The sequence below is a fragment of the Mustela nigripes genome, chromosome 1 (genome assembly GCF_022355385.1).
Source record: "Mustela nigripes isolate SB6536 chromosome 1, MUSNIG.SB6536, whole genome shotgun sequence".
NCBI classification, from domain to species: Eukaryota; Metazoa; Chordata; class Mammalia; order Carnivora; family Mustelidae; genus Mustela; species Mustela nigripes.
Window position 1 is genome coordinate 42241031 of NC_081557.1, and position 26575 is coordinate 42267605.

The following is a 26575-nucleotide window of genomic DNA, read 5'->3' on the forward strand; positions in this document are numbered from 1 at the left end:
TTTAAAATTGACACCAATTTATATTATAAGCATTGCTAAAGTCACTTTTCTTTCCAAATAGTTCGCTTACTATTTTATGTACCTATGATTCCTACACTGCTCTGAGTGGAAAAAAATATGACATAGTTCAAAACTCATTAATGTGTTAGACTTTGCACAACTCTTTAGTTACTTTTGAAATTCCAAAGCATCCTGAGGTTTAGGGTACCAGAGTTTTGACTATTGGAAGACAGGGTGTTAATCTTTTGTTCCTGTTTGCATGCTTGCTGATTGAACACAGAAGTTGCATTAGTAGTGGCTATAGAATAGAATCAGACCCCCAAATCTTAAAAAACATTTATAAAAATTTAGCAGCAGAGGATGCAATGGAGACATGGAGGGTAGTCTATGAAAGGTAAGAAATAAGTATGAAAGAGGCTTATATTTCAGTTAACGGTGAATCTTTTTGACTCAAGAAATGACTTGACTTTTGGAAAGCCTAAAGTGATTTTAATATACTTCAACAGGAACAGCAAATATGGAAGAGATATTTCATCCATGGGTTTTCCCCACATAAACCTAATTAGTTACCAAGTCCCACTGTTTCTTCCTCTTAAGTATTTTTCATGTATTTTTTTTTCTTCCCCTTCTTGTGTCCGTTCTGTATGTCATACCTACGCTCCATAAACAGGTCAGCCTACTGTAGTGTGCAAGTTGAATCTGGTCTGCTGCCTATATTTTTATGGCCCACAAGAAAAAGTAATATTTGATGACATGTGAAATGTATATGAAACTAAAGTTTCAGAGTATGTAAAAAAAGTTTTGTTGTTAAAGTATGTAAATAAAGTTATGGCTGCTATTATGCTGTAACAACAGAGCTGAGTAGTTGCAAAAGAGATTGTATGACCTGTGAAGGCAAAAATATTTACTATCTGAATCTGGCCTTTGGAGAAAAAGTTCACTGAGCCCTGCTGCACGTTACTGTTGGAGTGTCCATTTAGAAATGCAAAACTGATCATTGCACACACCTTTCCCCCCACTCCAGACACCAGCTTAAAAGACTTCAATGGCTCCTTATTGCATATGGGAAAAAAAATCCAAACTTCTCTGCCTGACATCTGAGAGTCTTTACAACCTGGCACCAGCCTGTCTTTTCGGTCCTCACCCCTCATCACTCCGCTCTTCTCTGCCCCACCAAACTCCTAATGCTGTTAACATGGAGATATTCATGATTCTTTCAACAGCCTGTGCTGTGTCAATCTTTGGAATCTTTGCAAATACTATGCGTTAAACCTTTTCTTACCCACATCCTTTACCCATAAATCTCTATTCATTTATCCAGACACCCTTTGATATCACCTCCTCAGGGAGCATTCTTTAAGCAGAGGCTTCTTTCCTCTGGAACCTCGTGCCGTTTTGGCTATTCCTCTTCTGTTAGCACTCACCATGCGGTATTGTATTTATAACTCTTCTGTGAGCTCCGAGAGGTTAAGAACTATGCCTTATGCCTCCTTGTTTCTCTAGTATCCTGAGTGTCATGTACATGACAGTAAATAATTTTGAATGAATAGATTGATGATTTAGGTTGTGATCATATTTCTATGATATGTGTGCAATATATAATGTTTTTAAAAATCCTCAACTATAAAAGTTGCTCTTTCTCTCTCTCTTTATAAATCTATAATGTCAGAAAATGTACCTGGTGATGGAGCTTTGTGAGGATGGAGAACTCAAAGAAATTCTGGATAGGAAAGGGCATTTCTCCGAGAATGAGACAAGGTGGATCATTCGAAGTCTCGCATCAGCTATAGCCTATCTGCACAGTAAAGGTAAGAAGAGGGTCTTCCAAGTTCACTGACGCCAAGAATGCAGGTGGCGCTTTTGTTAGAGGGTGATTGTATTCAGGGTTCAGAGTCACAGAGATGATCCCTACTGAAATAGGAGATTTCATTTGAAAATTTTTCTAAATTTTTTTCTTTTTAAAACTTTAATTAAACATAAAAAGTATATCTTAATTAGAAACAAGGCAGGTATAACAATTACATTTTACACAGACAGGGATGAATATCTCTATTTAACAGTTTGAAAAGCAGATAATCTTGTCAAATTAGAAGTAGACAGGTCAATAATAAAAATGAAATTTTAAAATACATTGTTTGGAGCTGTTGAATTACTATGTCATATACCTGAGATTAATATTAGAATGTATGTTAACTGACTGGAATTTAAATAAAAGGTAAAAATAAACTATATATTCTAGCCAGCTATATATTCCAGGCATGTATATAATACATATACATAAATATATATTGATTAAATAAAATTTTTTAAAATTTTTATAGAGTTAATTTTTAGAGCAGTTTTAGATTTGCAACAAAACTGAGCAGTCATTGCAGAGATATCCCATATACCGTTGCCCATACACGCACAGCCTCCACCTGTTATCAACATCCTCACCAGAATGGTTCATGTCTTACCAGCCACAAGCCCACACTGACACATTGTTATCACCCGAAGTCCATAGTTCACGTTAGGGTTCATGTTGGTGGTGTATGTTCTGTGGGTTTCAACAAATGGAGAGTGACATGTATCTGCTGTTATGGTATCATACAGAATAGTGTCACTACCTTAAAAGCCACATCTAGAAATTAGTCTAATTCTTTTCCTGTTTTTTGGTGTTATTGCTGCTTTTCCTCAGGCTCCTTTCTTTCTTCAGGCGCCTTTCTTTCTTCAAGGTTAGTTCGTCTTACATGTGACTTTAATACCTTCTCATTTTACACATGAGGAAAAAGTTTGTTCCAGAGAAGTGAAGTGACACAGGGAGGGGTGGCAGGCTAGTGCTAGAACCCAGCAGCCATTCCATGGACATTTCCTGAGCCCCTCCTGCAAGTGGTCGGTCCTGGAATTAGAATGATACAAAGACAAGGCCCCCAGCCCTCAAGGAATTCAGGCTGGTGGGAGCTGGAGTATAGAAAGCAAACTGTAATTCACTGTAATCATTTCTCTAATGGAGAGCCACATAAAGCACAAGGCACATTAGGATCGTCAGTGCCTCATTTGATTTGGAAAGTCAGGGAAGGATTCACAGAGGAAAACAAAATTTGAGCTGAGGAATACAAGCTCAGACAAGAAGGGAGGGCCTTCTAGGCAGAGGCAACGATTTTTGCAGGGACAGGAAACCCATGGCTTCCTATGGTGCTAATGTCAATTCTCCCAAATTAAGCGATAAATTCTGTACAATGCCAACCAAAATCTCTGCAGGATTTTTTCATGGAACCTGATAGAAATATTCTGAAGTGGGCAAAAATAGCAAAGAAAACAATGAAAAAGAAGAACAATGGAGGCAGATGGGAGACTTGCCGTGCTGTATTTATGTTAGAAGAGGTCAGCAGCACACATTGCACAAACCCATCCTGGGAGCGGTGTGAGGGAACTGAAAATGGTTGGGGAGGGTGGCCAGTCCACCGCTCTTCAGCTGTGTTTCTCCAGCAGCGATACATGTAACTCTTTACATGGAGGTAAAAGATGGCTCTGGATATGAACTGAATTAGTTACTTGCAACAGAAGTGCTTGGTGCGTGATTATTTGCATGCACGTAAAAATCCTACCTGATGTCTGACACGTTTAACTGGAGATTTGGGGTCTCAGGGTTTCTGTTTGTTTTTCATTTTAACATATAAAAACTAGGAAAGTATGAGTTCATTTATAGAAAAATACATTGAAATAAGTGTAGTATATAGTATGTATACACGTAGCCAAATTGCAGTATGTTAAGTGTTTAGATTGACAATAGAATATGCATGGAAGTAAATAAGTAATCCTCTACTTGAAAACCTAAGGATATGGGAAACCTTACTGGGTTTGTAACTACTTTTGTCTCTTTCTGCCTGGGAATGCCTGAGCACAGGCAGGATCCTCCTCTCCATTCACCAGGCCACTGGTCACAAAGAGAAGACTTCAAGGCAGCAGGGGGTTGGGGAGAGAGGAGGGAGTCAAAAGAAAATGTCTCCTTGAGGACAAACTTGTGAAGAAAAAGGATTGGAATATAAGGGAATGGAACAGGACAGAATTACGCTTGGCCCTCCGTGAAGTTTTTAACAGTGGGACATTAATTTGTCATATATATTTATTTGTTCTATTCGTGTCCCCTCTTTTTCCATTATTCACTATTCATGTGATTTGTTGTTTATTTTCTTGGTAGATATAGTACATAGAGATCTAAAACTGGAAAACATAATGGTTAAAAGCAGCTTTATTGATGATAACAATGAAATGAACTTAAACATAAAGGTAAGGTATAAAAAATCATGGTAAATATTTGCCTGTAAACAGTTTGATAGCAAAGTACTTCCTCTTTTTAGATACATTTTGGAAGCTTTTGAGCAGCAAAATAAGTGGCTTGTGCTAAAAAAAAAAAAAAAAAAAACTAAAATTTTGCAAAAGAGGTTGTAACTGACAAGAATAATTTTACAAGTTAAGTGGTGCTATTGAATCTTTTTTAACGTACATATTCATTTGGATAGTCCTAAATCATTAGTTAATAGCAAGCAAACAGATGCTCTGAATTCTAATTAATTTCAAAATTATGTCTGGTAGTTTGATGTAAATGTGTTACAGATTTAGAAAAAAAAAACCCACACCTTGGCTGTGCCTTTGATATTAAATTAACACTAAAGTCTATATTTCTCATTGAAAATTTTCCTGGGTATTAATATTTATTTCCTAAGCACAATTAATGTGCCAAGTGTTTATTCTTTAAGATTTTATTCAAATTAAGTGTTTCTTAATGCCAAATAAATGATAGGATACATTATTTATTACTTAGCACTTTAATAGCGGCTGCTTTCAAAATATATGAATGTGCCGAGTTCGGCACAGGTCATGATCTCAGGGTCCTGGGATCAAGCCCCGCATCCGACTCCCTGCTCCATGGGGGGCCTGCTTCTCCCTTTCTCTCTGCCCGCTGCTCTGTGCACTTTCTGTCTGCCTCTCTGTCAAATAAATAAATAAAATCTTAAAAAAAAAAGAGAGAGATATAATGTAATTCCAGTTAGCCAGATAAGGATGTGGTAGATGTTGAAGTCATCCTGTTCCTTCATCATGTGAACTCAAAATGCTCAAGGTATATTGTGGTGGGAGATTTTTGTCATTTTTCTAAGTACTCACTAATTCTCTCTGTGGTAGAGGCCTTCCTATATGGCCCCCCTCTCTCTTATGTTGCTCCACGAAAGAGAGTTGGGCATTCCTGCCCTACACAGGTACAGCTGTGTTATTTATTCTGACCAATAAAACGTGAATGAAGTCATGTGTGTTATCTCTGGGCACAAATTTCAAGGGCTGGTACATACAGTCCCCATCTCTTTATCCTCCAGTAGAAGACCAATAAATCCAGACAAGGGCTCCTCTTTCAGACAGGCTCCCTGAGCGAAAATATGGAACAGAGCTTCAGTTGACCCATGACCGTGTCTAACATAAGGAAGAAATGTAGAGTCTTTTGTTATTGCAGCATAATTTAGCCTAAGCTTAAGAGAGCGCACTGCCACATTTATGTAAACAAATAAAAACCACAAAATCTCAGTTGGTACAAAAATAAAAAAAAAAAAAAAAAAAAAAAATATATGAATGTGTTAATTTAGGAATAAAATGTTGTCTGTGAATAACTCGCTCTGTTGTAGAAGCTAAATCCCTATGTAATATAAGTGGGTTTAACAGCATTGTTGTTTTATGAAAGTAAATAAATATTCTTGAATATTTTCATTTTAAACTCTGTGAAGGGCAGGAATTATGCATGTTTTATTCACCATTGGTACCTGAAAACATAGTATGTGCTCACTTAGTATTTGGTAAATGAAGGAATAATTGCACTCCAAAGAACCGAATTAATCGTGAAAACTTTTATATATTTGAGATCTGTGTAGATTTTCTGTGGAGAAGGATATATATATTATAATGCTCCAAGTGGGATAATTGTGAAAACTCCTGGAGAAATATAGAAATATTTTTCTATTTAGAAAAATAGTGGTATCACATATTGATAGGAACATTTTATTATTCCAGAAGTCCCTGGAAACTTTGCATTCAGTGTCTGTGGACCAAGAGCCTATCTTTGGTTGTATGATCAATAAATGTGCCTGTTTTTCTGCTTTCAGCCCAAGGCTGTTCCAACCTGAGAGATAAGACCAAGGGCACATACTGAATATTTAATAACCGTATGTGTACTGGCCCCGATTTGGAACTGAGCAGAAAGAATGCAGTTGCAGCAGGAGGCCTCTAGTGGATTTGTAGCTCTATGGCCGCTTTTTTCCCTGCTAATTTGCTTCTTGTAGTTTTTAATAGTGTAGTAATTGTTTTAATTAATAAACTCTAGAAACACAAAGGAAGTCATAGTAAAGAAAAGACAGTATTTACCAGAGATAGTGTCTCATAAATAATTATAGAAAGAGGCAGCTTCTGTGAGTCCTGACAAGGATAATGATTGCATTTGTAACAGGGCTTTAAACTGGAACATAGCTTGAGTGTCAGAAAAAATAGGTAATAAACATACTACAGCCAGAATGTATTTTACAATGAAAGAGGTTTTCAAAAATAACTTTTTTATCTGAAAAAGTTAAATGCTTTCTTTCGACATATAACTTCCTATGTTGAACTGCTAAGTTGAATTAGAAAGAATGAGCAATCAGTATCACGGGTGTTTCCTCCAGGTGGGAGAAACCAAGGTTCTCTTTGTCACTGTTTTGTTTCTTCTTCACAAAGAGGGGTGGATGGGAAGTGATAGCAAGGTCCTCAGTGGTACTACAAGCAAAGCCCCTCCATCTGCTTGTATCTCTGAATTAAATACAGTGCAATTACAGTGTGTTGGAACTCCTACCTTTGAACGAGTAAACTCTGGGACAAGGAAAGCAGGTGACTGAGTTTCTTTTTCCAGGTGACTGATTTTGGCTTAGCAGTGAAGAAGCACGGAAGGAGTGAAGCCATGCTGCAGACCACATGTGGGACTCCTATCTATATGGGTAAGTTAGTTGATTTAAAATGATCTTTCTATATAAGGAGGTAGAACCATTACTGTAGATTAAAACTTGAGCAACTTGAAAGAACTCCTAAAACTCAATACCAAAAAAACCAATTTGATTAAAAAAATGGGCAGATGACATGAGCACACATTTCTCCAAAGAAGACACACAGATGGCCAACAGACACATAAAAAGACGCTCAACCTCACTCATCATCAGAGAAATGCAAATCAAAACCACAAGAAGGTAACACCTTACACCTGTCAGAATGGCTAAAATCAACAACACAAGAAACAACACACGTTGGCAAGAATGAGGAGAAAAGGCCCCCTTGTGAACTGTTGGTGGGAATGTAAATTGGTGTAACCATGATGGAAAACAGTGTGGTGGTTCCTCAAAAAGTTAAAAATAGGAATGCCATATGATACAATAATTCCACTTCTAAGTATGTGAAGAAAATAAAGACCTAATTTGGAAAGATATGTGTACTTCCATGTTCACTGCAGTATTATTTACAGTAGCCATGACAGGGAAGCAACTTATGTGTCCATCACTAGAGGAATAGATAAAGAAGATGTGGTATGGAAGAGTGTTATTACTCAGCCATAAGAAAGAATGAAATCTTGCCTTTTGCAACAACACAGATGGACCTAGAGAGTATTATGCTAAGTTAAATAAATCAGACAGAGAAGAAAATACCATATGACTTCACTTAAATGAGGAATCTAAAAAAATAAAACAAATGAACAAACAAAACAAAACAGAAACAGACTTGTAGATACAGAGAACAAACTGGTAGTTTAGGGGTAGATGGGCAAAATAAGTAAAGGGGATTAAGAGGTATAATCTTGCAATTATTAAATAAGTAAGCCACGGGGATGTAAAGTATGGCATAGAGAATATAGTCAATAATATTATTATAACTTTCTATAGTACCTAGACTTTTCATGGTGATCACTTAATAATGTACATAAGCGTAGAATCACTATGTCTTATATCTGAAACTAACATAATATTGTATGTCAACTACAATTAAAAAAAAAAAAAAACAGAAAAAAACCCTCAAGTAATTTGATTTTGCCCATAATTTGACTTACTGGCCCTGATCAAGATACTTTTTCTTTTCTTAGATCAAATAATCTCACTGTTTCAGCTTTTTTCTCCCAGTTCTTATCTTTAAAGATTGTAGTTTTTATTGTTTTCCTTTGTTGGACTCTTCTTATAGTTGCTTGTATCTCTTAGGTAACCATACCCCAAACTTAATTATTGGGTTCGTCAACTCATGCTGAAATCATGTGTGTGTTTTGCTTCTTTCCGATTCCTATCCAATTTTATTGCCATCGTTGGTACATCCTAAAGCTACTGATTAAATATATTTTGTAAAGCAACAGTTTACCATTTTTCTGAGTGAAACTTTTAATAGCTTTACTGAAGTACTATTTAAATGCCGTAAAAATGTACTATTCAGTGATTTTTCCTACATTCACAGAGTTGTACAGCCATCACCACAATTCAGTTTTAGAATAATTCTACCTCAGAATGTTGCCTCGTGCCCATTTGACCTTGATTTTATTCCCATCCCAGCCCCAGCTCACCACGAATCTATATTTATTTTTTCTGGACATTTCATCTAAACAGAGTCATACATATGTTATCTTTTATGTCAGACTTCTTTCACTTAGCATAAGGTTTTTGAAGTATCTTCTTGTTGTATCTGTAGTCTAGCCCTTTATATTTCTGAACTGTTGTGGGTTGTATGGAGACGGCACATTTTATTTATCCACTAGCTGATGGACGTATAGATTGTTTCCAGTTTGTGGCTATTATGAATAATGCTGCTGTGAACCACTGTGTACAAATTTTAATGTGGACACATTTTCCTTGGGTAGCTACCGAAGAGTGAAGTTGCTGGGTTGTAGACTATGTTTAACTTTTTTAAAAAAATTATTTATTTATTTATTAGAGAGAGAGCACAAGTCGGGGAGCAGAGGAGGCAGAGGGAGAACCAGGCTCCCCGCTGAGCAGGGAACCTGATGCAGGTCTCCATCCCAGAACCCTGGGAGAATGACCTGAGTCCAAGCAGACCCTTAACCAACTGAACCACCCAGACACCTGCATCTTTATGTTTGATTTTTTAAGAAACTGCCAAATGTTTTTTCAAAGTGAATGTAGCATTTGACCTTTCTACTAACCATTGTATGAGGGTTCCAGTTTCTTTGTATCCTTGTTGACTCTTGATAATTACCTTTCTTTCTAATTATAATCACTCTAATGGGTATAAAGTAGTATCTCATTGTGGTTTTTAATTTGGTAATTTAATTTTCCTAATGACCAATGATGTTGAGCATCTTTTCATGTAGTTATTAGTCATTGATAATCTTCTCTGATGAAATGTCTATTCAAATCTGTACCCAAGAAATGATTATATATTTTTCTCTTTAAATTTATTGGTGAAATAATTGCATTAATAGGTCTCAAAAATGTTGAACCATCCTTGCACTTTTATATTAAACTTCACTTGTGTTAATAAACTGCCTTATTCAATTTGTCACCACTTTACTTAAGAGTTTTGAGTGTTGATTTCTTTCTTTTGTGCTGTCTTTGTCTTTTTTGATGTCAGTGTTATGCTAGCCTCATTTAAAAAATAAAATGGCATGTGCTCAAATCACTTAAGTAACAGAAGTTATCTGTTACATTAATAAACTACTAATTTGATGAAATTTCCCCTAAAAATTTTTTTGGCCCTGATACCTTTTGGTAGGTTAAGTTTCTATTATATTTTCAACTTATATTGGGTTATTCAAGTTTTCCACACCTTTTTGAATCATTTTGATAGTTTATATTTTTCTAGGAAATTGCACATTACTTTGAGATTTTAAGTTTTATTGGCATAAATATGCATATATTATAATTTTCTGATTCTCCTATGTATCTGTGCCTATCCCCCTAATAACTCCTAATATTTTTTAAGATGGTCATGTGATGTAAGATTAGCAATATGGGCTGTGACATCACTTGGCTAACTCAGGAGTCCAGCTCTTCTACTTAGTCTGGTGAGCCCTGGGCAAACAATTTAACTCATTTGTAGTTCTACAGCTGTATAATGGAGATTATGTCATCCACTTATCAAATTGTTGAGGGTCTACGTTGTGTCAGGACTGGTCTGGGTTCTGGGAATACAACAGTGAACAAAGCATAAAAATGTCATGTTGGTGCAAACATTAAAATAAAGAAGTAAAACGTCTGCTATTACCTGGGATGTTAGAAAGAAGTGCTAAGAAAGAAAAATAAAACAGGGAAGGGGAGAGGATATACTTAGGATGGTAATAATAAGATCTTTCTTATCAGGTTGACGTGAGAATTAAACAAGAAAATATATGTAAAGTGCTTAGCACAATACCTGACAGTGCTCAATTTAAGCTCTTGTAATAATACAAACCATTTTTTTCTTGATCAAATTTGTTAGTGGTTAGGACAATTTATTGGGCTTTCAAGGAACCAGCTCAAGTCTAATATTATTTGGTTGACTTTTTCATTAATTTCTGTTTTTAGGGGCACCTGGGTGGCTCAGTGGGTTAAGCCTCTGCCTTCGGCTGAGGTCATGATCTCAGGGTCCTGGCATCCGAGCCCCACATCTGGCTCTCTGCTCAGGGGGAGCCTGCTTTACCCTCTCTCTGCCTGCCTTACTGCCTATTTGTCATTTCTCTCTCTCTCTCTCTCAAATAAATAAATAAAATCTTTTAAAAAAATTTCTGCTTTCATTTTTCTGGATTTATTCTATTTTCTTTTGGTTTATTTTTTTAACTTCCTAAGTTAAATGGTTTTAAAAAATGGTTATTTTTTTAAACGGTTAATTTTTTTAAATGGTTATTTATGTTCAGTCTGAGTATTTCTTTGCTCACTCCGAGTATTTTCTTGACCATTTTTTTTTTTTGCTAGACAGTCTTCTATTATTCATTTCTTAATAGTCTCTCATTTTAGTTTTAGTCTTTAATCTAAGAATTATTTAGAAGAGCTTTTATAATTTTCCAGGTGATTAGAATGTGTTTGACATTCATGTGAATATGTGGTAGTTTTCCTAGCCTTTTGGTTTTTCTGTCTGGTTTTCTTCATTGGCGTAGGCAATTGTGACTTAATGGTTTTCAACTTTTAGGAATTTTTTTGTGATTGAACACATGGTTGGTTTTTGCAAATGTTGCACTGGATATTTAGAAAATATGTATATTCCTCCTTTGTTGAGCACAAAAATTTCTCTGCGTATGATTTATAAAATCGAATGGGATACCTTTGTGATTTAAACTTTCCATGTTGTTAATTTTGTTTGCCTCTGTTGATTTCTGAGTTATTAAAGTCATCCACCAAGATGAGGCTTTGACAAATCTTTTTGTACCGTTTAGAGATTTCTTTAGAAAAATCTTACTTTATTGAAATATAATTTCCATATAATAAAATGCACAAATTTTAAGTGTAAAGTTTGATGACTTTTGACCAGTGCATATGTTTATAGAATCACCACCCCAGTGAAGCTACAGAACATCTCTGTCACCCCAGAAAATTCCTTTGTGTCTCTCTCTGTTAGTCTCCCACACAGACCACAGCAACCACAGATGATTTTTATCACCAAAGCTTAATTCTGCTTGTCTAGAACTTCATTTAAATTGAATCATACAGCGTACGTTCTTGTGTCTGTCTTTGTCTGTTCCATGTCATGATTTTGAGACTTAACCCATGTCGTATCTGTAGTTCATTCATTTTTCTTGCCGAGGAGTATACCTAGTTCTGGTTTTGTTGTTGTTGTTTCCCCCCCTCCTTGATGTATTAAGTCTTGAAACTGTTTTATCTTATTTGGGAAAAGGCTACTTTAGATTCTGTTCATATCCTCCTGTTGGCAAAAGACATCTGGTCTGTAGTTACATGGGGAAAATATATCCAAGCACCCTGAGTTTTATGCCTGCTTATTAGCTGTCTACACTGATAACAAGTGAGAGAACAAGAGAGAAGACAGATGGTTTGTAGAGCTTTGCTGACTTCCTAAATGGCTCCCTGGCACCGTTACTCTGGCCTCTGCCTCCCTGTGAGAGCTGTGATGGCAGCACACACGGAGACACCCCCCCACCCTGCCCCCCGGTCATTAAGATGACTCTGAGAGACTGAGGCCACCATCCGGCCCCCGCAGTGATGGCACCCAGTGTGGATGCAAGTCCTAGACTTGCCCTTGTCGGAGACTCAATACTACAGAGCCACCTGAACTTTAGTGATTCAGTATTTAAAGAGTTTAAGTAGAGGTAAGGAATAATAGTTGCTTAGAGGAAAATGCTAATTATTTTTCAATGACTTAGAAATGAGTAACTCAGTTTTGTTAATTATCTATAGTTGAGCCTTTACTCATTGTTTCTTCTTTTTACTTTTTGGTTCCTTTTTGTTGCTTTTTAGTTCCTTTGACAGGAGGCAGAGGAAGTGAAATGCCATTTGCTTTTAGTAGTTATAAAAGGGGTGTGTGTGTGTGTGTGTGTGTGTGTGTGTGTGTGTGTGTATGTATGGTAGGAGAATGAAACTCTTCTAAAATAAAAACACCTTTTATGTGGGAGGCACTCGGTAGCTGTGTAACTTGAGGCAAGTCACTTCCTATACCTGAACCTTAGTCTCCTCACTGGCAAAGTGAGCCAAATGCCTATATAACCATCTCACAAGTTTCTTCATGTGATTTACAGAAATAACATAATTTACAAAAAAGTGCTTTTGTAAACATTATAATTCTATTGAAATATATACACCTATATTTCATTTTTATGTTTATATCTGTTCTATTCTTTCTTTTTCCTTAAAGAAAGATGTTTGCTCCCTAGACATAGAGGCACAATAGACTATTCCTGAAATATCATATGTGACATTTTAAAAGCCATCTAAAAAGCCAGCCATTATAAAGTTATCTAATCATTAAAACGTGCTACCTTAAAGTAAATCGCTCCCCCCCACCACACAACTACTTTGAGGAGATTGTTTAAAGGAGCCGTATTATGAACACATTATAAAGTATGGAGCACAGAGTTGGGGAGTCAGGAGTACCTGGATCCTGGTCCTAGTTGGCTTTTGATCCAGTTTTGTTGTAGGAGCTTTCTCTTTGTCTTAGTTTTCTCATTTAGAAAATGTGTAAATTAACTCATATTCCCTCATAGGAGTGATATTATTATTCTTATTATTATTTTACTATAATGATTTTAACCATTTATCTTAGTTTCTCTGTGAATCCAGATTTCCACATATTGGGCTTGCTTTAAATTATATCCACTTAAGGCATATATTCAGTTCTATTTTGGGAAAAGAACTGAGATACTGTTGTCTTCTACTATAACTATACAATCTTCGCAAAATCATTTCTTAACAATTTCAGAGGAATGGAGAAGTACATTTAGTTACACAGTTTATGCCATCCTTCCATTAGAAGCTAATGACAGGAGCGAGGGTACAGTGACATCAATTGTTAAGTCCCGTACATTATTCATTTAACATCTGCTGTTGGTTCTCTTTTTCCCTGTGGGGGAATAAATTACAACACATCAGCACATTTTTCATGCTTTGTGTTTAAGCATTTAAACTTCATTTATTGTATTATTAATACTATTTCATTTCTGCTTATTTGGCAGCCCCTGAAGTTATCAATGCCCATGACTACAGCCAGCAGTGTGACATTTGGAGTATAGGTGTCATAATGTACCTTCTGTAAGTAGCCCGCTAAACATGCAGTTTAAAATGAATGGATGGTTTCTAACAGCAGACTAGAATTACATAGACTTTAAATGAAGACTCGACGATAGAGATTTTTAAAAAGTGACTGAAAACACAATTGGGAAGCCATTGTAAAAGCTCTCTTATTAGTTGTCAACTAAATCCAGTACATAGTTTTTAATACTATAAACTTATACAGATTTGCTTTTCATTGACCTCTGAATGCTGCAATATCTGGTGCTTTCGGAGCCAAGTGAAAACTTGCTTAACATCCCCACCCCTCTGATCTTCTGCTCCAGATCAGGAAGTTTCTTTCTATTTTCTCGAGAGAGTCACTTATAGCCCATGGGGTAGAGAGAGGTACTGGGGCCTGGTACTTGGCTGCCCTGGGCACTGGCATATGTGAGGAGTGAACACTAATTGGACAGGGGCTCCGCCCAGGATCTGGGGACTATCCTATGGTTCCCAGTCCTCTTACTGCTACCGAAAGTATCGCTGTTTTGGGCTCACCCTCAAGATTCCATCAAACCCCACGTCCTGTTCATTTTTTCTTTGCAGTGTCCTCATGTCTTCCTTCATTTCTCTTCACTCGTATCATTTCTCCTTATGATCCATCTTCTAGAATATTATAATGTCTGTCTGACTGTTCTCCCTGCTTCCAGTCTCCATCCCCAATTCATCTTTCCCATCGCTGTCAGGATTGTCTTTCTAAATCACAGATCTGATTGTACTGTTTTTCTGATTCACAACCTCTGATAATTCTCCCTTGTTATAGAAGAATGGCAGAGCCTCCCTGCATGGCACAGCGAGCGGCAAGCCTCTCACAACCTAGCTCCAGCATACCTTTCCAGTCTCGGGCTAACTGTGTTTCCATGCACCTGCTGTATGCTTTAGGCACTCTAGGCCATTCTTTATGAGTCACATACCCTGTATCACATGTCTGAGTCTTTGCTCATGCAGTTCCCTCTGCTTACAATGTTTTTTCACTTCTCTACTAACCTTTCTCCTGGGCCCTCCAGCTCAAACATTAATGCCTTCTGTTTCCCTAATTCCTATCTACCCCAGCAGAGTTCCTGCATTCATTATGTACATACATTCCCACACTCTGCAGAGGGTTTAAAGAAACAGACAAAAATGCATGTGAAACAATAACACTGAAAGAAAAACAATAATATTTCATCAGGAGAATTGGCACATCTGTGAATTTGATAGAACTGTTCACTTTCCTATGTTCTCATAGCACTTTTAAAAACTGGATTATATTATTGTAATATAATTATTATTGAGTGTTTCCTTTGCTGTACAGAAACTTTTGATCTTGATGAAGTCCCAAAAGTTCATTTTCACTTTTGCTTCCTTTGCCTTTGGAGACATGTCTTTAAAGAAGTTGCCATGGCCCATGTCGAAGAGGTTACTGCCTATGTTCTTCTCTAGGATTTTGATAGATTTCCTGCCTCATGTTGAGGTCTTTTATCCATTTCGAGTTTATCTTTGTGTATGGTGTAAGAGAATGGTCGAGTTTCATTCTTTTATACATAGCTGTCCAATTTTCCCAGCACCATTTATTGAAAAGACTGTCTTTTTTCCACCAGATATTTTTTCCTGCTTGTCGAAGATTATTTGACCATAGCATTGATGGTCCATATCTGGGCTCTCTGCTCTGTTCCACTGGTCTATGTGTCTGTTTTTGTGCCAGCACCATGCTGTCTCAGTGATCACAGCTTTGTAGTAAAGCTTGAAATCAGGCAATGTGATGCCGCCAGTTTTGTTTTCCTTTTTCAACATTTCCTTAGCAATTCGGGGTCACTTCTTGTTCCATACAAATTTTGGGATTGTGATATAATTATTAGAGTGTGTGTATTTTTTTCTGTTTTTGTTCTCCTTGCTCCAAAGTCCATGAAGGACAGAGAGTTTATATTATTCATCTTTGCCTCCCTCATATCTGGTACCATAGTAGGCATGAAGACGTGCTCAATATATGTTTGTAAAATTGAATTAAAACGAATTGTCTAAGAGGCGTTCTGAAAAGTTAGTGGCCATTGTTCTGCCTCATGGTGAGTATGAACATTTTTATGCTGATGCAACATTAGTTTTATGGTCATACTGGAGATTTCACTGTGCACTCCCTCTTCCAGATCATTTCTAAATATTGACATCAGAGTAGTTACATTTTCGCAGTGCTGTGAAATGGAATCACAGGCAGTAAGAACTGGAAGATCTGATTGTAGTTGTAACTCAGATGGTCAACACACATCACTGCATAGATTTCATAAAGTGTAAATGTATTCACAAAGTTTTTGATCATTGTTTTGTGCTAATTAGAATTTACCATAAATATTCTGAGTCTCAGTTTTTAATTAAAAGTATCAGTATTTTAAATTAGTGTTTTATACTTGTAAGAATTTCCAGACAAGTCAAACAGAATATATGTAATCTATTATTACACAATTCATGTGATGTTTGCTGCCTGCTTAGTTTGAATTTGTTGTTAAAGAAAGAGTGTAGTACACATCTAAAATTTTTTCTCCTTCTTAAAGATATAATTTTAATTTTTCTGCTTCAGAGCATGGCTGCATGTCATTGTAATGACATCTTTTTTCCTTTACAGTAGACTTTTACTTAGCTAATCAGTGCCTATTCATTAATTTGCCTGAGCCTGGTGTTCTTATAGATAATTTCTTTCACCAAGGGCACAAACATATTACCTTCTCCAGGGGGGTTATTTTCTTGTTTATCAGTTACCCCTGATTCATTTCTGCTTAATTGGACAATGATAACATACTTTCTCAAGGTGAAATTAACATGAATACTCTTCACGGGTACTATCCTCTGCTGTTGTGATTCCTGGGACATAGGCAACTGAAAATAATAGAAAGGCTTTAAGAGGCATTTTTCATGTCTTGGATTCCCTTTTACTGGATGTGCAGAAAATTGCTGTTGTAAAATTTCATATGCTGCTGATTGACCAACCATTAGATACATTTTGTGTAAATAAAATTGCAAAGGACAGAAAAAAGGGGGACTTTTTTTTAAACACAGCCCTTGAGCTATAGCTGCGTGCTAGTCAGGCAGTGCAGGAGCAGCTAAGAAATTGGTGAATGTGCATATCACTGGTTGTTAACAGACTCAATGAGCTGGACTTTTGCTGGCCTGTACTTGTTATAATAGATAGTAATTGTCCATAAGACCATTTTTCTGGCCCTTTTTTATTGCATTTTAAAACTAAACACTAGTGAGGCAAATAAAATCAGAGACAGGAGGGTCAGAATGAACTGGAGAAATAAAAAGTATTAAAATAAGAGATTGTAGAACAACTTGATAAATACTGATCTCCTAGCAAGAAGCTATTGCAAATGAAAAGCTCTGTTTTCCAGCCTAGGTTGATAAACTACAAGGATGAAAGCAACTTTTTCCCTAGGAAATCATCATCATCCTCATCCTCATTATCATGTGAAATATTTATCAAATTTAGATTAATTAAAAAAATATTCATGGCAAATATTTTAAAAGAACTTTAAAAATTAGTAAAAATCTAACTGCTTGGAGACTTAGAGATCATTAAACTTATGTACATGATGGGCTAGCATTTGGCAAGTATAATGAGGTTATGCCATTTTATTCTTTAAGTCATAAAGTTAGAAAAATATAATCCTGAGAGTTGAACAATAGACATCCAGTGTTGCCTCTGTGACAAGTCCCGGTCCAGCTTCTGTCTCGTCATCATTGGGAAGATCTGTTGGCTATAGTTTTGTACTTAGTTTTCGGGGTTGACAGTAAAGATAATGACTAACATGTGTTGAGAATATACAATGAAGAATTGAACTTGGCTTTTAAGCAAGTTCTTGTAGTTTTGGACTGGATTACTTACTGACCAGACTCATTGTGAAATATAGTATAATGCTTCCTTTAAAAAAAAATAAAAGATTGATTTTAGAGAGAGAGTGTGTACATGTGTGCATGAGGTGGGGAGGGCCTAAGGGGGATGAGATGGACAAGCAGTGTGGAGCTGTCTCTGGTCTTAGGGCTCAATCTCATGACTCTGAGATCATGACCTGAGCCGAAATCAAGAGCCAGAGGCTTAACCAACAGAGCCACAGGCGTACTAATACAATACTTCCTTTTACAAGATCTTGAAGACACACAGTCCCTGTGCTACAGAATGTGCCTCAAGCCCATGTTTGCTTTATACATACTGCCAGTGGTTTTACTGATGTTGGTCATTATGTATACTCAGCTTTCATTCTAGAATAAAGGGTCAAATCAGTATCATCATCTGACTTTCCTCATCCAGACTCTCTTCATTTTGTATACCATTTTTGAAGAGTTGTGGCCTTTTCAGTGGATTTTTGGTTTTGACTCAGAGCATATAGACCACAGGATTATTCTTAATAATAGTGTTTTACCATGGATAAAGCCCTTACATAGTCATTAGACTCTGAAAATGCCCAAAGGGCTCTGATAACTCAGTATATTTTCCCTTAAGTCCAGTTTGAATTATGTACCTTAAGCATCACCTTACCTTTGCTCACATTGACATGTATCTCCACTATTATTTGTGCATTTAACATTACACATCTGCCTGTATTTTGGTCCTATTTAAGCTATTTAAGTTTTCCCTGTCTGGAAGACCTTTGGGTAATGTGGAGATCTGGAGATCTCAGTGTATATAAGGTCCCATCACTGATCTTGCAAAACCTCCTTTGCTCCCTTTTCTACATCCAGAGAGAGAGGACCATCTCTAGCTACGCTTTACTTAAATTTGAAGCACCGCTGCTTCGAAGTTCTATGGAAACTTAATTTTTGGTAGCCTCATTTTGATTATTAAAAAAAATCTAAACAAAACAATTGCCTTTGTTGCAGATTATGTGGAGAACCACCCTTTTTGGCAAGCTCAGAAGAGAAGCTTTTTGAGCTAATAAGAAAGGGAGAACTACGTTTTGAAGATCCAGTCTGGGAGTCCATAAGTGACTGTGGTAAGTATAGATCTGTCATTATTTCCTAAAGCAAATGTACGTAAGAAGAAACTTGGCCAATAATTCAAATACTCTCAATCTCTATTTCGTCATCAAATTTACTCATAAAAATAAACACTATTTACTTGTGGAAATGGTGACCTCTTCACTGTGATTGTTGCAGTCAAAACTTCCGACAAAAACAAATTACATAATAAAAATTAAAGAGGAAATTGCTGATCATTTAGCCCATTTTTACTGTAGACCATTTACAAGCAAATCCAGGCAATAAAACCTTACTTTAGGCCTGAAACTTTATTTATTAGCCATTTATTCTGATGATATTTATTTTATAATTGGAATCTTCCCCTCACATTATATAGACCTAATCCCAAATAGACTAGAAAATGTATGGTATTAATTGTAGTTAAGATTTTCAGAATTTTCCCTTATTTGCAGCTAAAAGTGTTTTGAAACAGCTTATGAAAGTAGATCCTGCTCACAGAATCACAGCTAAGGAACTACTAGATAACCAGTGGATAACGGTACGTTACAAGATGACCTCTTTTTTTTCTTTTTGACATGCTACCATTGCTTTTTTTTTTTTTTTTAATTTGGTCTTGTAGTTTGTAGTCTTAAAACAGCCAATAAGTTTCATCTTCTGACAAGTTAAAAAAAATTATTGAGTCTTAATACATTTCTGAATTGGGCATTCTAAAAGTATTAAAACAGAGTTGTTTAGACGTGTTTATAGAGGTTTGAATGAACTCTACTTTGCTCTGTACCATGACGATATCAAGTCTGGTAGAAGAGAGCTGAGAAATGCCCATGATGAAAACCATAATATTGGAACAGTCTGTATAGATAAGTGATATAAATCCCTGGAACAACATTCCACTTCTCTTTCAACTCTTTGGATGCAAGGAATATTTGGGGACTTTGAAAAACCAAGATCTTCTAAGACTGGCCCGAAATCTTGAGTAGTTATTCATTTACATATTGTTTCTCCCATCAGACTACCTGCCTTCAGCATAGATCTTTTTTTTTTTTTTAAGATTTTATTTATTTATTTGACAGACAGAGATCACAAGTAGACAGAGAGGCAGGCAGGTGATGGTGGGAAGCAGATTCCCTGCTGAGCAGAGAGCCCGATGCAGGGCTCGATTCCAGGACCCTGGGATCATGACCTGAGTTGAAGACAGAGGCTTCAACTGAGCCACCGAGGCGCCCTAGTTTGTATGTCTTACCAAGCTTTGTATTCCAGTACCAGAACATTACCTGGTCATAATAGGAACTTTGGAAGAACCTGCTCTTTATTCTCAATATTTATCCTCTTTTGTCCTCTGGTGATAAGGATCCTCACTTGTAGCTGGAAACATTGTTATCTATCTAGTCTTTATCTATCTATTGTTATCTATCTAGTCTGTTATCTATCTATCTAGTTGCTGGTTATCCCCAGCTTTTGTCAGTTATCATGATGGTGGAAGTAGGAGCAATTTTCAGGAAGTGCCCTTAAATGGGGGGCATATGGCATTCCTCAGGCACATCTTTCCTGGTGAATGGAATACAGACGTGATGGCTGGAGGTACTAGCCATATTAGACCATAAAGTGGAATCCATAAACAGCATGGCAGAACAACTAGATTCAAGGAAGCAGAGCTCTTAGCTCCCAGAGCTGCTGTGCCAGCCCCTTGCGTGCCCACCACCAGACTTTTTCATAGGAGCAGGATACAAACTTCTGTCATCTTTAAGACACTATCAAATATGTTATGGGGCCTAGTACCAATTAATCTATACTCAATAACTATTGAATGAGTGAATGATTCAATAAGTGAATAAGTCTGTACGTATCTCTGAAAATGTCCGGGAACTGAGATTGGAGATTTCTAAAGACACATGGGAATTATTGCTAAGCAGTATTCGTCTATGAAAAAATTATTGCACACCCATTATTTGCTAGATGCTGTGCTAGGTACTGGAGATACCTGATAGACTTACACTGCAGTGACATTGTTGCAAAATGATGGCGGCTTGGATGGGGTGGTAGCAACAGAGTCAGAGAGAAATAAATGCAATATATTTTTCAGGTGTAGTTGATGGGACTTGGTGGTGGCTTAGATGAGGAATGAGGATAAGGGAGGAATCAAGGATGACTTCCAGATTTTGCTGTAATAGCTGCTGGGACCATGCTGGTGCCATTTACTGAGATGGGGAACACTGCAGGAAAAATAGCATTTTATCCCGGGGAAAGGTGGTGGATCAAGAGTTCCAACTTGATACACAAAGTCTGAAATGCCTATGTGGTATCCAAGTGGAGATAGTAAATAGATAATCAAATATATGAGCCTGGAACTGGGGAAGTTTGAGCTGGAGATATAAATTTGGGAATCATGAGTGTATATACACCATGTAAGGTCATTAGGCTAAGAGATAAATTAGGAAGATAATATAGAGAGAAAGGAGAAGAATCCCCAGGACCCTGACATTGGACACTATGATAACCAGAAGAGGAGAAGCCAGCTATGGGTGCTGAGAAGGGATGGCTGATGCAGAGAGAAGAAAATCGGGAGAGTGGTGCCAGCAAAGTTAGATGAAGAATGTTTGAGAAAGTGAGAGCAGTCAGCTCCCAGGTAAACGCTGCGGAGAGAGGTCAAGAAGTGATGAAGAGTTTCCATTAGACCCTTGAGGGCCCAAGTAACGTTAGATACATATCAGAAACTTATACAGTGATATCACTCCTCTTTTCAACTCTCTAGTATTCCTTTGGTAATTTCTAATCATTTTTTTGAATAATGTTTTTTTCCTTAAGAGCTAAAAATCCAGTCTGCACTGGAAGCTGGGTTATATCTGCCCTCTTCTGTGAATGTGTTGATCTCTGAAATGATTCTGTGCAATAAGTATTTCTGGCCTGAAGTAATTGTGCAAACGAGTTAGCAACTAGATCATTGCAAAACCATTCTGAGGAGATTTGTAGTACAGCAAAATCAAAAACTGTAAAACAGATGGTGTGCCTTAGAAATCTCTCTCTTTTCAGCATCACATAACATTCGGGCTTGGCCATTTAATTATTTGTTTTCTAATTAGTACAACTTTATTTCTGGCTTTGGTCATTTTTCCAGAAGTCTCCATTTTTGAGCCTCTGTAACATTTGTCTCTATGTAGTCTTTGCCAAATGGATAGAGAAGTGACAGATAGTGTGTACTATATCAGACTACCCTAAGGAGTTCAGTGTATGAAGTTTAGAATACTGGCATTTTATAAACTTCTGAAAGGCAAAATTCTTTTCTACTTAACCACTTGAAGTCTTCCTGTAATTCATATCCCCTGTTTGAAATCATCTAAAAAGAATACATTACTTCTCTCAGTACCTGGCTGCTTTATAACCAGAGCTTATCTTTTGCAATATCTAACATGTAGTGACATTTTTTTCAAAGAGCTTTATTGGATAAAAAGTTTTTATAGTTCAGCCTGTGTATTGTGCAATTTGAAATATGGTCTGTATCTGCAAAGTGTTCTGAGAAAAAGAGTCCTTGTTTCTCTAGGTACATTTAAGTGAATGGAACTTAAAATAAACACATTTGTCATCCTGATTTCAAAAGTCAAAGATTAGATGTAAGGAAAACCAGCCAAGAAATGACTTTCCTACAAAGGAAGGGTTTGATGATGACTCCCACGGCCAGGAGTGTGCCTGCGATCCTCTTGGGTCTGTTTCTTCCTTTCCGTCCTCTTTCCTCTCAACAGTGGCTCGGGAGTTTATTCCATCTTATAAGGCAATTACAGTTGCTTCTTGGTATCCCTTCAAGTCCCCTATGACAACTAACAAGAATTTTCATGTTCAACAAGTTTCCCAGGTATTTTTAAAGCCTACTTATATTTAAGAACCCAGCTATAAATTAAAGGAACATTTTTTTCCCCTATGGCTTGTCATAAAGTAGTTTCCAGATCTGAGGTCTTTCGGTTTTATTCATACATTCAGTAATTCCTTTGGCAGATTGTGTGTGTGTGGGGGGGGTGCCTACCACGTTGTGCTAGGTAACAAAATATCGTTAAGAATATATAGGATATGGTCTCTGATATAAGGAATTTATAACCTGGTAAGAGAGACAAGCTATGTATAAGATAAAATCAAGGAAGAAAATGATAAATGGCATAAGAAGACCAGAGACACAGAGGCAAGGAAGTGTAAAATCGGGAAGTTCAATCTAACTGGCAGAGAAAATACTCGAAGGAAAGAAGTGGAAAACAAACTTTTAAAAAAGGAAAAAGAGTTGTGAGAGGACTTGAATCTCAGGCTAAAAAGTTGTAACTTGCTGTCATAGATGGTAGAGAACAAAGTACACACTTTGAAATGGGGGAGATTATTGTTGTAGTGCATCAGTCTTGCAAGATGGCTTATTTTAAATGGGGCAACCGTCATTTAAATGTCTTTATTGATATCAACAAGTACCTTTGGATTTTTTTTTAAGATTTTATTTATTTATTTGATAGAGAGAGATCACAGTAGACAGAGAGGCAGGCAGAGAGAGAGGAGGGAAGCAGGCTCCCCGCTGAGCAGAGAGCCCGATGCGGGACTCGATCCCAGGACCCTGAGATCATGACCTGAGCCGAAGGCAGTGGTTTAACCCACTGAGCCACCCAGGCACCTGTACCTTTGGATTTTAATCCCAAGGCCCTATTGGAGTTCAAAGATGAATAAAACAGTCTCTCCCCTTAAGTAATTTACCACAAAGTACAATGTACTTTTTTTTATGGTCACACTTTGCAAAGGCACTTGTCATCAAGGTGGGGGGTCTAATCTCAGCAAAGTCTTTCCTACTGTGTGAACAAGGCCCTTCTTCATTAATTTACAAGTTATTATCCAGGTTTTTGTCATTAGCTTTTGACCATTAGCCTTAACATATACACTCTACATAAGAGAATGGAACTTTTCTGATGCCTAATTGTGGGGCATTTTTTCCAACTGTATGTTTCCAACCTAACTATGTCAAAACTTTTTTCTTTATTTTACTATATTTAGTTATTCTTAAATTGTGAATTATCTCATGTTTATGAATATGTCAAAACCCTATTTAATTTAATTAAATTTATTTAATAAAGGTTTTTATAAAAATTATGTTACAAAGAAGTTCATGAACCAAGAACCTTGGAGATTTATTCAATATCCAATGATAGGTAGATAGTTAATAATTCAGTAAATAGTTATCACTTAACTACTATATGCTGTAGAGGACACAGGGATGAGTCTGGTATAGCCCCTGCCCACTGGTTGCCCACAGCTTAGTAGAGGGTTTAAAATAAAAACACAGGCAGTGAATGAGTATATAATAATGTGTGTGTGCATATAAACATAAGTACTACATAAAATATTATGTATTTATATATTTATATCACACATATAAATATAATACGGTATATTATATAATACACATATATTTTATATATAACATAAATGTATATGTTACGTATAAATATACAATGACATGTGTTCTATAAAGATAAAATATATATTTATATATTGTATATATAATGTACTATCTAATATTATAATATACAGTATGATACAATGTACAATATAGTGTTATATAACATGGTACAATATCATGTAGTAGTAGTAGTTAGGTTTTCAAGAAGAGAGCTATTATTCCCTTTAGGGGATTACGAAAACTATTTAAAGTGAGGGTAGTATGTGACCTGGCTCTTAAAGAGTGGGTAAAATTAGAAATTAGTGTTATAGCTGTGGTAAGAAGGATGGGAATTTTAGATAGGAAGAACTTTACAAAGATATTCAGAGAACATGAAGTATAGTAGTAATTCTGTTTTTCTAGAACCATAGAATACATTTAAGGAAAGAGTCGGAAATTAAGCTGTAAAGGTGGGTTAGAACTGTTTTACTCTAGACTTTGACTTATCTGGAGGGGACTTTGTGTTTGACGTGTTTGACAGTAGGTTGCTACTGGAAGGCGCTGCAGGACCCTGATCACAGCTGAACCTACTCTAGTTTCTCCTTTGTCCCTCTGACCCTGATTTTGGGTGGACTTGGATGAGGTCTGTGGGCTAGATTCTGAGGAGAGAACACCTATTCTAATGGAGTGTCCTTCCTGCAAGAATAAGAAGCTGGAAAACCCCTAGGAGTACATTTAAGTTGAAGGTCTTGAGGGAGCCTTACACACAGGTTATGGCTTAAGGGCAGAAGAAGGATCTTGATGGAGAGATAGTAAATTGAGAGTCAGCATCTCAATGGAAATAGAATGGGCATTGGAGAAGGTTGGGGACAAGCAGCAAGTGTCTGAGATGCCTCAAAGATCAGCTCCATCAGTTAGTGGGCTGGTAGATCTATTGCTGGCAAGACAGAACTTCAGGAAGAATAATCTGGCAACAGTGTGTGTGGTACAGCTTGCCTGGTGGCAAGCAGAAGCTGGAGCACTGAGGTGCCTCGGTGGGTCTGTTGGTTGAGTATCTTGTTGTTGATCTTGGCTCAGGTCATGATCTCAGGGTCGTGGGATCAAGCCCCACATTGGGCTCCACATTCAGCAGGGAGTCTGCTTGAGATTCTCCCTCCCTCCCTCTTCCCTTATCCCCCCCCCCACTCTACCCACACACACACTCTCTCTGTCTCTGTTTCTCTCTCAAATAAATAAATATTTTTTTTAAAAAAGAAGTTGGAACACTGAAATAGGACTTGGGTGAGATGATGAAGACAAGAACTTGGGCAAAGAGAGTGGTACAGAAAGGTCAGGGAGAATCAGACGTTAGGAAGAGAACCAACAGTTTAGAGTACAAGGACCCAAAACTGTTTTTCCGATGACTGGGAAAGACAAAAAGAAAGTCTAGAATTGCTGGTTTTGTAGATTAGAAAAAGAGTGAGGTGTTTTTTGGAACAGTATATTCAAACGTTTGTGCTTGAGTAACTCTGAAAAAAGTATTGAAAAAATGGTGAATCTCCTAAGATATTTTTAGGTAGAGCCTAAAAATTTTTCACCTTAACTTTAATTACTTGCAAAAGATAGAATTTCCTTAATATTGATAATTAAAAATAAACTAATATTGTTTTTACATGCATAGTACATTCATCATACCCATTTATAAAAGTTTATGATCAGTCTCTTCTTTAACAGGAACTATAGATTATTCATTCTTTTCTTCGAATTTCTGTTTATATTCCACTTCACAGAATTTTATCCCAATATATATTCTTGTTTTAAAGGTTTTTGTTAATAGTTCAATCATTTGTCTCATTTTGAAAAAAAAAAGGTTCAAATATATATTTAATTCTTTGTTTTTCTTTGCTGGATTTTTAGGTTTCTAAATGTTTAAAAACTACTTAACAATGACTTATCATTATGATTGGTACTAATTGATCAAGAGATCATAATTATAATTTGCTGTAATTAATAAGCATCACAAATACCATTATATTGGAAATGCTTCTCTGTAGTGATGGACAGAGTTGCATTTCCCCACCCCAAATAATTTATTCATCCATGGTTTACTATTACTTATTGTTAGGAAGAGACAGCATTCAGCTTCAATTGTACTGTTGTTTTAGCTTTTTAAAGATATAGACACCAAGAACCCTATGTAAATAAGTAGATAGGACTGGAAGGAGTTTCAACATAGCAGTCACTCAGCTCTTTAAATCTCTGAGTTAATTGTCAAAACCACCCAGGGAAAGGCCTGCTAGAGAAGGTCTGGTTCCCACTAAGATGTTGAATTAGCACAGATTACTGCATATTCTCTGAAGATTAATCTAGAATAACTTTGGAGAAAAACTTCAGGACACCAGGATCCAGAGAACAGCATGAGAAGTCCTTGGGAAAATGGAGGATTCATTTTGAGTTGGGGTGTATGACGGGTAAGGCAACAGCCTGGAGCCAGGACAGGATGTTAAAATAGGAAGACAAAAAAACC

The 26575-nt window shown here is 36.7% G+C and overlaps 1 protein-coding gene across 2 annotated transcripts in view; it reads left to right on the forward strand.

Annotated features, from left to right (window-relative positions):
- The window catches only part of STK33 (serine/threonine kinase 33), a 150351-nt gene that overhangs the window by 94321 nt on the left and 29455 nt on the right, over positions 1–26575 (forward strand). For both annotated transcript variants that reach the window (XM_059389000.1, XM_059389008.1), the window contains 6 exons: positions 1670–1808; positions 4181–4269; positions 6905–6989; positions 13634–13709; positions 18576–18688; positions 19127–19212. In XM_059389000.1, coding sequence (XP_059244983.1) covers positions 1670–1808; positions 4181–4269; positions 6905–6989; positions 13634–13709; positions 18576–18688; positions 19127–19212 — 588 coding nt within the window. The remainder of the gene's footprint in view (positions 1–1669; positions 1809–4180; positions 4270–6904; positions 6990–13633; positions 13710–18575; positions 18689–19126; positions 19213–26575) is intronic.